Source organism: Myxine glutinosa, chromosome 14, assembly GCF_964187855.1.
Source record: "Myxine glutinosa chromosome 14, kmMyxGlut1.1, whole genome shotgun sequence".
Taxonomy (NCBI): domain Eukaryota; kingdom Metazoa; phylum Chordata; class Myxini; order Myxiniformes; family Myxinidae; genus Myxine; species Myxine glutinosa.
In genome coordinates, this window is record NC_136274.1 from 30,034,366 (window position 1) to 30,051,307 (window position 16,942).

Genomic DNA, 16,942 nt, shown 5'->3' on the forward strand with positions numbered 1-16,942 from the left:
TTTTTATTCATTTAATTATTTCTTTTTATTGGATCGAGAGATGATGTAATAGTACAATGACGCTCAGAAATGAGAGTTGCTATGAACTCTGAGATATTTTGATGAAATGCAGCATTTCAATTGTATATTTTGTTATCGTTAGGGTATACTGCAGATCGCTCCTTCCTCGAGCGGTTAGTCGGCATTATAAAGGATCTAAAGCAAGGAAACCCACAAATGGTCTACGGTAAGCTTGAATTTCATGAACTTTTGAGGTCGTATTTTCATCCACTCCTTACTAGTTATACTTGAGCCTGCTTTGGAGCTGGTTTTGACTTCCCACCCTCCCACCCCCCCCCCCCCCCCCCTTCTCCCTTCAGTTTGTGATCCAGTGCTGGGTGACACCTGGGATGGTAAAGGCTCCATGGTAGGTTTCATTAGTGATGAAAACGAGAAAATGTTTTCACCGTTGCCTCGTCCCAGCATAATGATCCTTGCATCGGATGGTGAATCTCCTCTGTTTAAACAGGATGTAGAGATGTCTGTTGATTTTATTTTATGCTTAAGCCTTCCATGCTCTAAATCTTTAATAGGTATGTGATGCGTTATTTGTCTTGCCAGTCAGTTTACCCAATGCAATTGTAACAGTGACTTGTATAGAGCTTTTGAAGTTTGTGACCAAGGTGTTATTCCTAGAAATATTGCAGAATTACCTGTGAACCTGTTGGTGTGTCCACTCAGTACGTTCCTGAGGACCTGCTGCCTGTGTATCGTGACCTCGTGCTCCCAATGGCGGATGTTATAACACCCAACCAGTTTGAGGCTGAGTGCGTCCCATTCTTGTGGTCATCCCCCCCCCCCCCCCTCCCTGTTACTGTTGATGCGACTACAATCCCCCACCCTCCCATCCGGGTTCCTTCACCATCCTGGTTTTATCTGAACGCTTCTTCCCTGGTTGTTTCTCATGACCACCTCTCCCTTCCTACTTCCCTTGGTCACCACCCATCTTTCTCGCATGCTTATTTTGCACATAAGTAGAAGTCGTAATTTTAATTAGTTTTTTGTCGTCACTTGGCAGACTTTTGACAGGCCGTACATTTTCCACTCAGAGTGAGGCTATTGAGGTGAGTACTCACTTTCTGTCATCGTTTCCTGAAAACAATGAAGTCATGTATACTTGGGCCATTATCCAGACAAATGAGCTTTGAGACCTTGGACTGATCATTGGCATTACTCAAAGTTTAATTCAGCTCAGGGTCTAATCAAAATATATTGGCTCTAAATCCTGGCTTCTTTCGGAGAGCACCAACGGTTTGGTGCCCCCTCCTTGTTGGGTAGCCATGCTCTAAATCGCCACGGATCCCAGCTGGACCCAAAGTCAAAATGTACTGAATCAGAGCGTGTTATATGCACAGGTAATGGAGTGTTTGCATGCACGTGGACCACACACCGTGCTGATCACCAGCGCCAATGTCGATGGTGCAGAAAAGAACGACCGTCTGGTGGTCTTTGGCAGCCGTAACCAGTGTGGGTCTCTTTAATTATCTGCTCGATGGATGACCACATTTGTATGTAATAAGTAGATTGCATTAAGACGTGGAGTATACAATCCACAGGGCATTACCACACCCGTTAGAGTGAACGGCCAGTAATAGTGGTGTGTTTGCGCAGCGGGTAGGCGACGCGAGCGTATCCGCATGGAGATGCCACGGATCTCTGCTGTGTTTGTGGGTACCGGTGACCTTTTTGCCGCCATGTTGCTTGCCTGGCTGCATCGCCACCCACACGATTTCAAGGTGACCATTTCAAAGCTGTCCGGACTGTTTGAGTGTTTACACCATGGAAATTAAAAACGTCCTGTTGAGTGTTTAGACCACAACTATCTATCTGAAATCACAGAATGACTTTGTGTGCATTCCTTCCCTGTCCCATCCTTCAGTTGGCGTGTGAAAAGGCGGTTTCTGCGATCCAGCACGTCCTGCACCGCACGTTGCACTGCGCTCACGGTAAGATGATGCACCAAAATGCTCTCCGTCCTTTGGGGAGAGGGTCAGACAGGGGAGACCAGCACATGTGGTGATTCATGGATTGTTATCTCACAGGTGTCCAACGATACCACTCGGAAACTGGTATAATTGGCTTTAAAAACCATATTTGGAATGTACTTTAACCACTAACGGGTTTTTGGGGTCGGGATGCTCTCCTGAATCATTCAATAGGTCCCTGTGGTCACAAGGTTAGAAGTTTAGAGTATCTTCATCTTCTGGAAGAAGTCTGTAAGATGAGCATGAACAGGCTGTTCAGTTGGATTTATCACGATTTGGATAAAAGTCTCTTTGCGGTTACACAACCATTTTCTATCCCTGCTGTTTGAGTATGCAATCCATGGATTGGATGAAAGTCTCTCTATGGTTATACAGTCCTGAGTTTTTACATTTTGAACCAAACATCCGGCTGCATTTTCTTTAATATGCCACGCGTTTTGTTATAACATGAGTGAGTGATGAGAAGAACAACACCTCATCGAAGAAAAAATTGCAAAATTCCAAGTCAGAGGAGAATAACCAAGCTTCAAGCCTGAATGACCATGGCCAAAAGCTATGCCACGTAAGGGGCACTTGCATCTTTCCATGCTGACTTCCAACACACCACCTCACAGGTATTGCAGAGATTGGACACCATGGATGCAAGCATAATGATCCAACAATATGTACAGCAGATTAACACCGCATCACCAGAACTACAGCATTCTTTATTGGCCTCTACTGATAGATTGTTAACCCTGGAAAGCGAAACGTTACCCAGCATGCACAGGGAGAGTAATGTAATCTTGGAGAAGCCAGTGAACACCATGACGGCCATGGAGATGTATAAAAGAAAGCAGAACTTATTGTTTTGCAATCTACCAAAGAAAATGCCCGAGAATACCAGAGAAGAGGTGCTTGACACCATTATGCAATCTCCGAGGTCAAAATGTACTACACATTATGCAATCTTTGCTTCATCTCCGAGGAGACTTCGTCCATGCCACTGGTAAATGCTCACCGTCTGTTTCGGAAATCCCACCTCAACGACTGGGCAAACCAGCGCCAGACTCCAAACCCCATGATCATGAGATTCGGATTCATGTTTGATCGTGATGGAGCTCTACACGCGTTTGAGGCTCGGATTAAGCAACAGGAAACTCGCCCCCCTTCCCCCCGCACTCCTTGAGAATTTGCACAGACTTGCCACCGAAGCTCAAAGCAGTTCGTTACAACCTTGAGAATTGTTGACCACCAACAAGAGAATCATAGCAAATCTACTCAAATTTGTCTTGTAGGTACAAACTGATTTTGGAATCGCGTGATAAATGTGAACTACAAGCACCGATGGCCAAAATACACTGACTAGTTAGAAATTAAGATGTTAAGAAGATTTAAGTCTGATTTTTTCCTTCTTGACTCGGTATACTTTTATGTATTATTTACAGTCTATGCTGCAGTGGTTGGATTTTAGTTCATTTTGTTGGATTAGGCCGAGAAAAATATATTTCCGGTCTCTGGTCAGCGCGCGCATCGATTTTGACCCTGCACGTCAACAATTTTTTTTATTTTTTTTAAAAATTTCCAACGGTACCTACAACAGCGCGTGCCTGTTGTTGCCGGGCCGGCGCGCTATCTCGGGAAATATGGGTATGTGAGGGCCGCCATTGGTATCGACGTTCGCGCACGATTTTCCCCTACAAAACTGCGTTTAGTTTGTCCAAATCCAACCAGCCGTTCCAACGATATGAGTAGTTTTGTGTGCCGTGACGTCATGAATCCAATCGGTTGGATATTGTCATTTATTGAAACGAAGACGTTCTTTGTCGGGTTCGTGTGAAGCAACCAGAAGGCCAAGAGAGCTGTGGGTGGTCTCGTTAGTTAGGCCTGGATCCTATCTCGTTTGTGATGAAGTTGTAAGTGTCTGATAATCTGGTGGACTGGGAGAAGAGATCGTGGGAGACCATCGGCCTGTTAGACCACTTTAGCATGCGCAGTGTTGACGCGATCGACGCATTGGAATGTTTGACGGTACGGCAAGGCGATCTCGGGAACGAAATGGCAGTCTATAATATGCTTGAAGAACTTAATGATTTTCAGAATAAATACATTTTAAAATAACTTAAGCTTGTGTTCATTGTTTACAAAAAGGCCGACCTGTCCCATTGGCTGTCTTTAATTTCTCTCTGGACGGTGCCACGGCAGATGAGGAGGACCGCAAGGCATGAGGACACAAAAAACAACACCTTTATATGCGCAATCCATGCTTTTCAGAAAAAAAAGAAAAGAAAAAAAAAACCGCATGGCCGCATCAATTCTGGAACTTTGGTCTGACCAGAGACCAGCAATGTATATTTTTTGGCCTTGGGTTCGGTTGAATTTTTAGACACAATTATCCACTTCTGAAAGCAATTTTTTCTTTCTTTCTTTCTTTATTTATTTATTTCATTCTTACTTTCTTTTCTTTTCTTTATAACATTGTATTTATTCCATTGATAATGTTTCATTCTAAAATGTTATCTTCACAGCTGGAGAGGGATACTCGATTACATTTTTGTTATCTGTGCGATTGTTGTTTTCATTATGATGACAGGAATTATATCAATTTTGGTCTGTAATACTTGCTTTCAAAACATTTTACCATTTAATCAACTTCATTCAGATAACTTTAATGATGTGCAATCTGATCATGCATAAATGTTGACTGGTTGGAAAATTTGTGATTTGACCCATTTGATAATTATGATTGTGCTGGAAATGAAGGATTAAATCCACAGAATATATATATACAGTCACATGAAAAAGTAAGTACACCCCATGTAAAGTTTTGACTTTTTCAACATATTTCAACACAGCTATTTGATCTTCATTTCAACAATATTGCTAGATAAAGGTGATATAAGATAACAAATATCATGAAACATTTACATTTTGTAGTCCATTGTATAATTTAAATAAACATAAATGCAAATTTTGCATGTGGAAAAAGTAAGTACACCCCCACATTTATCACTATTTCAAATACCTAAAATTAGAATCAGGTGCACCAGCTCAGGTGCAAATGATTAGAACATCGTTAGAGAGGATCTTGGAGGAACCTGTCTTATTTAAACCTCAGACATTTAGTTTCGTTTGCTCTTTGTTGTTGAAGTGTGTGGCGTCACCATGCCTAGATCAAAAGAGCTCTGAGGTCTTAAGAATGAAGGTTATAGATGCCTATGAGTCTGGGAAGGGATTTAAAAAGATCTCCAAACAATTTGAAATCAATCATTCGACTGTCCAGAAGATCACTTTCTACAGGTAGCTCTTGCCACTGTTGATGTCAAAGTGCACGAGTCTACCATTAGAAAGAGGCTGCACAAATTTGATCGACATGGGAGGTGTGCCAGGAGGAAACCTTTGCTGTCCAGAAAGAACATCAGGGCAAGACTAAAGTTTGCCAATGAACACAGGCAAAGACCAGCACTTCTGGAACAATGTGCTCTGGACAGATTAGTCAAAGGTAGAGCTATTTGACCACAGTACCAGAAGACATGTTTGGCGAAAACCAAAGACAGCATTTGACCACAAGAACCTGATACCAACTGTAAAGCATGGTGGTGGAAATGTTATGGTTTGGGGCAGCTTTGCTGCATCAGGGCCTGGGCAGCTCACCATCATATAATCCACTATGAATTCTTCATTGTACCAGAGGGTGCTTGAGGATAATGTGAGGCCATCTGTTGGAAAGTTGAAGCTCAACCGAAGGTGGACCTTGCAACATGACAATGACCCTAAACATACCAGTAAATCCACCAAGGAATGGCTGAAAAGAAAGAAATGGAGGGTTCTGGACTGGCCAAGTCAAAGCCCGGATCTAAATCCCATCGAGATGTTGTGGGGGGATTTGAAACGAGCTGTGCATGCAAGAAACCCCTCAAACATCACACAGCTGAAAGAATTCTGCATGGAGGAGTGGGCAAAAATTTCTCCCAGCCGATGTCAGAGACTGGTAGACAGTTATAAGAAACGCTTACTTGAGGTTGTTTCTGCCAAAGGGGGCAATACCACCTATTAGAGCTAAGGGTGTCCTTACTTTTCCCACATGCGAAATTTGCATTTGTTTATTTAATTTATACATTGGACTACAAAATGTAAATGTTTCATGATATTTGTTATATTATATCACCTTTATCTATCAATATTGTTGAAATGAAGATCAAATATTATGTTGAAATCTTTATCTCTTTCACAAGCCTCGATTCAGTATCCAAAAAAAATTTAAAAAATAAAAATAGCTGTATGTTGAAATATGTTGAAAAAGTCCAAACTTTACATGGGGTGTACTTACTTTTTCACGTGACTGCATATATATATATATATATATATATATATATATATATATATATATATATATATATATATATATATATATATATATATATATACATACATACATATTTATATATATATATAATATACATATTTATATATATATATAATATACATATTTATATATATATATACTTATATATATATATACATATTTATATATATACATATTTATATACATATTTATATACATATTTATATATATATATATATATATATATATATATATATATATATATATTGTTGCGGATATAAGGATTGTATTTTTTTGATTGTGTGTATTGTAGTGGTAAATTGTTGTGTAACATTGGTTGGATATGGCCCCTCCTGCCTCCAGAGTTGTGTAAAGGTAAAAAGGGCGTCTCGGTAGTTAATTCCATGAAACACCACATTGAAGGACACGATAAAACCCTTGTTCAGTAGCTTATATCTTATTATGTGTTTTCGAGTAAGGCCTTGTCTTCCATTAGAATGACACTCCATTGCACCGAATCAATTAAGAATAGCTCCCCTTCAATCATTCCATTTCCCAGCCAAACTCTCCATCTGTGGGTAAAGCAGTTCACAAGCGTGGGGTGCACGCCCTCTCATTTCGCTGCTATAGTGAATATGTGCTCCGTGCTCTGTTTGAACAGGAGGGGCGGGGTCGCCAGGAAGAGGCAAGCCCAGGGCGTGCCACGAAGGGCGGGGCTGTTCAGCCCCATGCCCAAATAAGGAAACAAGCCCGTGGCTCGCCACGAGGGGCGTGCCGTCGGCGCCATGCCCAAATAAGGAGACAAGCCCGTGGGATTACCATACAAGGTCACGAAACAGAGCACGGGGGGAGGGCGGTACCGAAACCGAGGAGGGCGTGTCAGACCCGCGCTGAAGGTTTGGACAGAAGGGTGCGACGATCGCTGGGACAAGCTACACGAGAGATACGGCAGATGAGTCCAGGTGCGTAAGAGGGTTGGCAGTCCACCGGGAGAGAGTTCAGAGTTGCACCGGAGTTGCGTGAGAGATACGAAAAGCCTTTGACAAAGAGCCGCTTCAACCAGCCCCGTTTCAACCAGCCGCATGAAGCCCTGACGGGGCAGCGAGTGACCCTGCCGGCGTGCGCTGTAAAGCCGAATACAAGGAGCTACCGGCGTGCACTGTAAAGCCGAATACAAGGAGCTGCCGGCATGCGCTGTAAAGCCGAATACAAGGAGCTGCCGGTGTGCGCTGTAAAGCCGAATACAAGGAGCTGCCGGCGTGCGCTGTAAAGCCGAATACAAGGAGCTGCCGGCGTGCGCTGTAATTCGAATACAAGGACCTGCCGGCTCCTCGCTTCCCGCCCGGAGTGGACCTGCTCGCTGTGCCCTGTGATCCCACCTGCTCATCCCTCCAAACGATTCCTACCCTTCCATCCATTTGCGTACGTGAGTTTGTTCTGTTCGTGCTGTCCTGGGTAGGTAATTAAGTCAGTATAAGCTAGTAATTTGCACTGTGTTACCTGCTTTTTCATGTCCGCTGTAAATACCCGTGACTGCTCTTTTGGCTTATGTGTGTGTAAATAATAATAAACCCCGTTACTCTTCTGTACATCTTCTTCTTCCTCTTTGCATTCGTCGTCTTAGTCTTTTCCCGATTGAATAGCAGTGGCGCGATACGGCCAACGTCTGGGTGAATCGGGTTTAGTCGGGGAACAACTGTACGGCCGCGGTACCTCCGCTCGGTAAATAACATCTAATCCGCGGACCGTAACAATATATATACAGTGGAACCTTGACTTACGAGTGCACCAACTTACGAGTTTTCCGAGATACGAGCCGTCGCTCGGGCGGTTTATTGCTTTGAGATGCGAGCCGAGATCTGAGTTACGAGCTTACGCCACCCGCCACCAGGTGGGTTCCGGTCACGTGGTTATCTTGCTGTGCAAGTACAGTATCTCTGCCGTATATCGCTGCTGTTGTGTTTTCGCATGTTGGTTATTTTGGAGCTTACGCCAGCCGCCACCAGGTGGGTTCCGGTCACGTGGTTATCTTGCCGTGCAAGTACAGTATCTCTGCCGTATATCGCTGCTGTTGTGTTTTCGCATGTTGGTTATTTTGGAGCTTACGCCAGCCGCCACCAGGTGGGTTCCGGTCACGTGGTTATCTTGCCGTGCAAGTACAGTATCTCTGCCGTATATCGCTGCTGTTGTGTTTTCGCATGTTGGTTATTTTGGAGCTTACGCCAGCCGCCACCAGGTGGGTTCCGGTCACGTGGTTATCTTGCCGTGCAAGTACAGTATCTCTGCCGTATATCGCTGCTGTTGTGTTTTCGCATTTTGGTTATTTTGGAAAATTTCTTAGTTTTAACAATGGGTCCTAAGAAATTGAGTGCCAAGGGCAGTGCTGAGAAGAAGAAGAGGATGATGTGCTTGGCTATAAAACACGCAATCGTCAAACAACATGAGCGAGGTGTGCGTGTTGTCGACTTGGCGAGGCAGATGTGAAGGCAGCTGAAGATTTTATTATAACTTTTGCCGAACTGATAGAAGCCGAACGATACATCCCCCAGCAAATCTTCAACTGTGACGAGACAGGGCTCTTCTGGAAAAAGATGCCGAGGAGGACGTATATAACGGCAGAGGAGAAGAGCATGCCAGGCCACAACTTGTTCAGAGTGCCGGCGATAGCTCGCCTTCTCTTTGTGGAAGACACGGTGAGATCCTTAACATCCAACAACTAATGGGACGCAAACGGGGCGCCCAGTTTAGCGGTACACACATTGATGAATCACCCTGCCTGTGAAACACCGACATGACAGGTTATAGCTGGGTCGGGATTCAAACCCAGGCTGGACAGTTTAGAGTCAAGTGTGCGTACCTCCAGTCCAGGCCATCCTGCCAACTTGTATGCTGCATACAGGTGAAATATAAAGCGCGAGATATTTTTATATATACTGCATATTTAAAAAAAAATTGGTGTGGTTTTTGGCGGGCTGGAACGGATTAATAGCATTTCAATGCATTTTAATGGGGAAATTTGATTTGAGAAACGAGCAAATTGAGTTACGAGCTCGGTCACAGAACGAATTAAACTCGTAAGTCAAGGTTCCACTGTATATATATATATATATATATATATATATATATATATATATATATATATATATATATATATATATATATATATACAGTGGTACCTCGGCTTACGAGTTTAATCCGTTCCGTGACGGAGCTCGTAAGCCAAATCGCTCGTAAGTCAAAGCAAATTTTCCCATTCAAATGCATTGAAATGCTATTAATCCGTTCCAGCCTCAAAAAAAAAACACCAATTTTTTTTGTTAGGTGCTTTTAAATAACAAAAATGTACTTTATAAATAACAAATAATGTATAAACAAGCACGACCTCGTATATACTGTACATAATACAAGAGAATGTAAAGAAATAAACTGGACCTCTATCCATGAAGATATGGAGAAGTTGTTGTTTGTGTGGTTGAAGGAGAAGCAGCTCGCAGGAGATACCGTGACCGAGAGCATCATGTGTTTGAAAAGATTGAAACTCGGATATCGAGCACGGACCACGAGGTGTTTTTTCTTTTTTCTTAATCTCGGTTTCAGTGAACTTTTGCTCTGTGCTCACGTGTACTGTACCTGTACCTGTAATGGTACGTCAGAGGATGGCACCTGTTGTCATCATATTAAGTGCAAGATGTTCTGCATCGTAAGTTGGTACACCGTGGTCTTTCGGCGGTGTTTAAGCCGGCCGTCTTGGCTTCTGTCACCATTGGCATTGAGTCTTTCGATGTAGGTAGGTCGTTGTGTGCCGGTGCCTTGGCCGAATTCCTTCATTGCTGCATTGTTAGCTCACCTGGTTTTTTATACCACATCTTTGGTTATCGGACCAGCGAATGACGTCATCTCCAAAGTATGGCTTATTCTCACTTGTCTTGGACGATCTTCTACTTCTAGCCTTCCACCGTGCATTTGGTGTCCACTGTACTTACTGTACAGTGCCTGGTAAAATTGATGTAATGGGTTTTTGACCGTCAACGCCATGAACCGTCATGAACCGTCAACGCCATGAACCGCTAACACTCAAAAGCCCATTTATCGCGCCTTATAAAGCAAAACGCAAACCGAAAGCCATGCCTCTCAAGCGAGGCGTGCTTCCGTGGTCACGTGATCCACAGGTGTAGCTCATTATACCCGCACGCGCGACACGCTTTGGCGGTCACGTGACCAGCCACTCTGGAGGCGGGGATCCCCGCCGATGACGTCACCGGCTGGAGCAAGGAGATTCCTCGCTAATGTATTTCGACGATTGCGTGTTTTATATCCAAGCAGAGATGCTTTCACGGCAAGATAACCACGTGACCGGAACCGGAAGCCACAACCGGAAAATTCAAAAAAATAAATTTTTTGAGCTCGTACATCGGATCTCGGCTCGTATCCCAAAGCAACAAACCGCCCGAGCGACGGCTCGTATCCCGAAAAACTCGTACGTTGGGGCACTCGTAAGCCGAGGTACCACTGTATATATATATATATATATATATATATATATATATATATGTATGTATATATAATCGGGAGATTAAATCAGACGCAGACGTAGCTTCAGGACGGTCGATCTTTAATTCTCGACAAGCTTTCGACCAACAAAGGTCTTCTTCTTAGTCTACAGAATCAACAGGCATGTATATCAGACAAGTATGTATAGTGATGTGTGTAAGATGTGTGATATGCATCCAAAAGGGAGAGCCACGCTAAAGCTCACTCACTGTCCCCAAGTTCATCGGAAGTGAAGCGCAGCTTAGTTATCGTTCATGTTACAGTTGGTGCACGTGCATATACAAATATAGAGATACATACATACATAAACACACAAGCATATATTCATATACCATTTATATTCATGTTATATATTTATATATATATTTATATAAATGACATATAAAGGTAGGATGAGTGAATGAGTGAATGAATTGGTTACGGTTAATGATTTGATTGGGTTGATGTTGGAACATTCTTTAATCATCAAAATTTATGCCATGAGGGATTTTTGTCCAAAGTTTATGTATCCAAAAGGACTCGCGTTTCAGAATCGTGGTGTGTGATCGATTTGTAATTGATTCAATGGCAGAGATTTGAATGTCATTTATAGAGTGATCCGGTTGATTAAAGTGTATCGTGTAAGGTAGAGATTTGCCCTGACTGGTGTGGAAGTTCTTGATTTCTGACCGGGTGTTATTAAATCAGAAATCAATAACTTCCACAAAATCACTCATTCAACCAGTTTGAATAGAGAAAAGGAGTCATTCTGTTTGTGCCACTGCGTGTACTGCAATGAGCATGGAGAAAATAAAGAAAACCAGAGAATTGTCTGTGGAGGTCAGACACAAGATTGTATCCAAGCATGAACAAGTCCATCTCCGGAGACGTTGATGTTCCTGTGTCCACTGTACGCAATGTTATCAGGAAGTTTAAGGCCCATGGCACTGTAGCCAACCCGGGACGTGGCCGCAAGGGAAAACTTGATCGAAAATTGCAGCGAAGGATTATTTGAATGGTGGAGAAAGCACCTCGATCAACTGCCAAACAGATTCAAGCTGACCTCCAGACACAAGGTACGACAGTTTCAACTCGCACCATCCGTCGCCAACTCGATGAAAGGCGGTTCTATGGCAGGAGACCTAGGAGGACCCCACTGCTGAGAGAGAGACATGAGAAAGCCCGACTGGAGTTTGCCAAAACGCACCTGAACAAGCCAAAATCTTTCTGGAAGAATGTCCTGTGGACCTATGAGACCAAACTAGAGCTTTTTGGTTAAGCACATCATCTCTGTTTACAGAAAACAAAATGAAGCCTTCAAAGAAGAGAACACTCTCCCTCCAGTCAAACATGGAGGAGGTTTAGTGATGTTTTGGGGTTGCTGTGCTGCCTCGGGCACTGGGTGCCTTGACTGTGTGCCTGGCATCATGAAATCAGGAGATTACCAAGGCATTTTGGAGCGCAATGTTCAACCCAGTGTCAGAAAGCTGGGTCTCTGTCGAAGGTCATGGGTCTTGCAGCAGGACAATGACCCGAAACACTTCAGAAAGCACCCAGGAATGGTTCAAGACAAAACGGTTCAAGACTGTTCTGAATTGGCCAGAAATTAGTCCAGGTCTAAATCCCATTGAACACCTGTGGGGAGATCTGAAAACAGCAGTTGGGAGAAGGCACCCTTCAAATCTGGGAGAACTGGAGCAGTTTGCACAAGAAGAGTGGGCCAAACCACCAGTAGAGAGGTGAAGAAAGCTCATTTATGGCTATAGGAAGCGCTTGACTGCAGTTATTTTGTCCAAAGTCTGTGCTACGAAATATTAATTTGAGGGTGTCAATAATTTTGTCAATGCCATTTCTTTTTATTTTCTGCTTTAAAAGGATATATTAAGTTCTGAATCAAAAACAACGGTTCTGTCATATTAACAGTGAAATAAAGAATTGTGGAGACCAAATACTTTTGTCAATTTCACCTTATTTTTGGAGAAGATTGTGCGTTATTTGAAAGAAATGCAAGTGTGTGTGTGTGTGTGTGTGTGTGTGTGTGTGTGTGTGTGTGTGTGTGTGTGTGTGTGTGTGTGTGTGTGTGTGTTTATAGCCCCAGACATAAATTAATATTTATTGATGCCTTGGATACACGATTGGCTGGCATATCTATCGAAAATAAAAACGTTTTCATTATGGGGGACTTTGATATCGATTTTCTTAAATATGATATAAATTATAAACAATAAAAATCGGTATTTTGTGAATACCATAACTTTATTTCATTTTTTTTGTCCCCTTGATTACTCTCCCTGCACACATTACAAGTACACAGCCACCTTTATTGATAATATCATAACAAACCAATGTGATTTATCTACTACTAGTGGCTTAATGTAATGTGATGTCACTGACCATCTACCCGTATTTCAAATAACATCTCTGCATAATAAAACTACAGCTACTGGAGGAAAATATATTTTTTATTGATTCGGACTGTATTGCTCTTTTACAGAATGATTTACGAAATAGTATTTGGGATGATATTCTCTTGTTTGATGACCCCAATGAAACATATGGCTTATTTGATTCCAAAATGTGTGTCTTGTATGAGGAAAAACATTCCACTTTGTAATGTTTTATAAATAGAAAGAGGAAGTTAAATCCCTGGATGACAGATGGGTATGGGTACAATCGATAAGATATAAAAATAGACTTTACAAAGTAGTTTTGCATAAGCTGAGATTTAATGAATCGAAACTTGGTGCATTAATATGGTCAAATTAAAATATTATGAAAATAAATTATTTAATATAAATCAAATACAAAGTCAACCTGATCTATAATAAATACTCTGATAATTAAGAAAAAAATTAATGACTCTAAAATTAGCATGAACTGTAATGGGACATGATGAACAATACACAAAAAATAGCTGATTAATTTAATGATTTATTTGTTGGAATAAATCCATAATTAAATAACAGGATTCAACTTAGCCAGGTTGATTTTCACTATTATCTTCATCTTACTATAATTCACCAAATGTCCGTCCGTTCTAAGGTACTGCAAAAACAGCTCAACCGACCGCAACGATATTTTGGGTGGGACCCCTGGGAGTAAAATAGGCTATATTATTTTTCCTAATTTTCCAGTTTTTCCAAACACTATGGAATAATATTTACCGATATGAACAGTGATGTGGATTTTGTTGAAATTCTACAAATACTGTTTATTCTGTGTACCAGGAGAGAGTAGATCGACTCCTGACGAACTCTTCCTCTATGAACGTGCGGCTCCGAAGTAACATGGCAGCGTGTGCAAAGCGACTGAGAAACGGGTGTCGCGGCCGCTTCCGTTTTGCAGAATTCAATCTTTTTTCAAAATGGGCGCCATGTACTGTTTAGAGTTTGATGATTTGCGTGTGATTATGATTCAACGGATGTTTATATGAATCGTTTAAAATTAAAAAAAGCCTTCAATTTCTGATATTTTGCCTTTTCATTTGGGCCTCCCAATTGAAGCCCCGCCCATAGGGCGGGTACCGTTGCTAGTACCTCTAACCTGAATTTGTTGTATTTATACCCCACAATAGAGTTGGAAATTTGTGATATTATTGAATCTTTGAAAAACGACAAAGCCCCTAGCTTGAACAGATTTAGTCAGAAGGTGATAAAATCTTTGATGAAGCAAATTGCTTGGCCAATGTGTCATATTTGTTACCCTCGCCAGAGGAGAGGGTATTGTATTTGAGTCCGTTTGTCTGTCTGTCTTTGTTTGTCCGCACAGAACAAATATGATTTTCTCTGCAACCGTTGGTCCGATTGACAAGAAATTTTCAGTCGGTGCACCTCCTCCTGTAGAATTATTGTCCCCCGTCGCTCAGCGGAGCGAAAGGGGGACTATGGCTTTCCCCTCCGTCCGTGTGTCCGTCCGTGCGGCGTGCGTGCGTAAGCGAAGGACCGCATTCGAATTTGGTGTGTGGGTGCAACCCACGTCAAAATCCAAGATGGCCGCCGCCATGTATGTCTGATGCCATGTATGTCTGATGCCATGTATGTCTGAACCTTGTAACCTGCATATCTTGAAAAATAAGCGAAGTACCAACTTCTAATCTGGTATGTGGGTGTATCTAGGCATAAGGAAGAACGCTATTGAAAATTGGGGCGCCACGTCTAAATCCAAGATGGCCGCCGCCATGTATGTCTGAACATTGTGAGATGAATATCTTGAAAAATAAGCGAAGTACCAACTTCTAATTTGGTGTATCTCGGCATAAGGACGAAAGCTATTGAAAATTGGGTCGCCATGTCAAAATCCAAGATGGCCGCCACCATATATATGTCTGAAACGAGCGAAATATCTCGAAAAATAAGCGAAGTCCCAACGTCTAATCTGGTGTGTGGGTGTATCTAGGCACAAGCAAGAACGCTGTTTAAAATTGGGTCGCCACGTCAAAATCCAAGATGGCCGCCGCCATGTATGTCTGATGCCATGTATGTCTGAATCTTGTAACCTGCATATCTTGAAAAATAAGCGAAGTACCAACTTCTAATCTGGTGTGTGGGTGTATCTAGGCATAAGGAAGTACGCTATTGAAAATTGGGTCGCCACGTCAAAATCCAAGATGGCCACCGCCATGTATGTCTGAACCTTGTGAGATTAATATCTTGAAAAATAAGCGAAGTACCAACTTCTAATTTGGTGTGTGGGTGTATCTCACCATAAGGAAGAAGGCTATTGAAAATTGGGTCGCCACGTCAAAATCCAAGATGGCCGCCACCATATATATGTCTGACCCTTGTGAGATGAATATCTTGAAAAATAAGCGAAGTACCAACTTCTAATTTGGTGTGTGGGTGTATCTCGCCATAAGGAAGAACGCTATTGAAAATTGGGTTGCCATGTCAAAATCCAAGATGGCCGCCACCATATATATGTCTGAACCTTGTGAGCGAAATATCTCGAAAAATAAGCAAATTACCAACTTCTAATCTGGTGTGGGTGTATCTAGGCACATGGAAGAACGCTCTTTAAAATTGGGTCGCCACGTCAAAATCCAAGATGGCCGCCGCCATGTATGTCTGAATCTTGTGAGAAGAATATCTTGAAAGATAAGCGAAGTACCAACTTCTAATTTGGTGTGTGGGTGTATCTCGGCATAAGGAAGACCGCCATTGTAAAGTGGGTCGCCACGTCAAAATCCAGGGCGGCCGCCACCATATATATGTCTGAACCTTGTGAGCGAAATATCTTGAAAAATAAGCGAAGTACCTTCTGGTGTGTGGGTGTATCTAGGCATAAGGAAGAACGCTATTGAAAATTGGGTCGCCATGTCAAAATCCAAGATGGCCGCCTCCATGTTTGTCTGACCCTTGTGAGCGAAATATCATATCATAGCATGTTTTCTGCGTGTTCCACTTTGTCAACTCACATCACTTCCCCGACGGGGGACCTAGGCGTAACGCTTGTTTAATGATAATTATGCCGTCATGGGTCACGTGGTATGGGCGCCATCTTGGAAAAACTGAAAAACTTTGCACCTCTATATCTCTGAAAGCACTGCATAAAAAAAAAATTGCCATGGCTCATTGTAAAGAACTCTCCATGGGGAATAACATATGTTAATGATAATGTCATAAGCCTGGTGTTGGCTTAGCGGTTAGGGTGCCGGCTTGGGATCCTAGGATCCTGGGTTCAAATTCCGGTCGATCGCTGAATTAACACCATGGGGGTTGATTCAGCCTGTCATCCTTCTGAGGTCGGCAAATTGAGTACCAGTTCACTGGTAATTCCCTGTGTGTCGCAAGAGGCGACCAACAGGGTTGGCGGCAGGAAGGGCATCCGGCCGTAAAACATTGCTTCAAAAAAGGGGACCACGATGCCCGAAAAAGGCCAACCCCTGCTCTGCGGGGAAAAATGGCCTCTAAAGGTGGTTCAATGATAGTCATATGTGCCTCCATTATGACGTCACAATTCAACACTTACAAAACTCCAGCCAATCAAGATGAAATTTATTGAGCGTCATCGTGGGATAAATTGGTGAAGAAAAAAAATAATTGATGATGTCATTGGTCACATGGTT

General features: G+C 42.5%; 1 protein-coding gene across 2 annotated transcripts in view; it reads left to right on the plus strand.

Annotated features, from left to right (window-relative positions):
- PDXK (pyridoxal kinase) overlaps nt 1-16,942 on the plus strand; it is a 62,425-nt gene that overhangs the window by 40,485 nt on the left and 4,998 nt on the right. For both annotated transcript variants that reach the window (XM_068135434.2, XM_068135435.2), the window contains 7 exons: nt 143-226; nt 360-406; nt 721-806; nt 1,058-1,103; nt 1,395-1,506; nt 1,651-1,775; nt 1,919-1,985. In XM_068135434.2, coding sequence (XP_067991535.1) covers nt 143-226; nt 360-406; nt 721-806; nt 1,058-1,103; nt 1,395-1,506; nt 1,651-1,775; nt 1,919-1,985 — 567 coding nt within the window. The remainder of the gene's footprint in view (nt 1-142; nt 227-359; nt 407-720; nt 807-1,057; nt 1,104-1,394; nt 1,507-1,650; nt 1,776-1,918; nt 1,986-16,942) is intronic.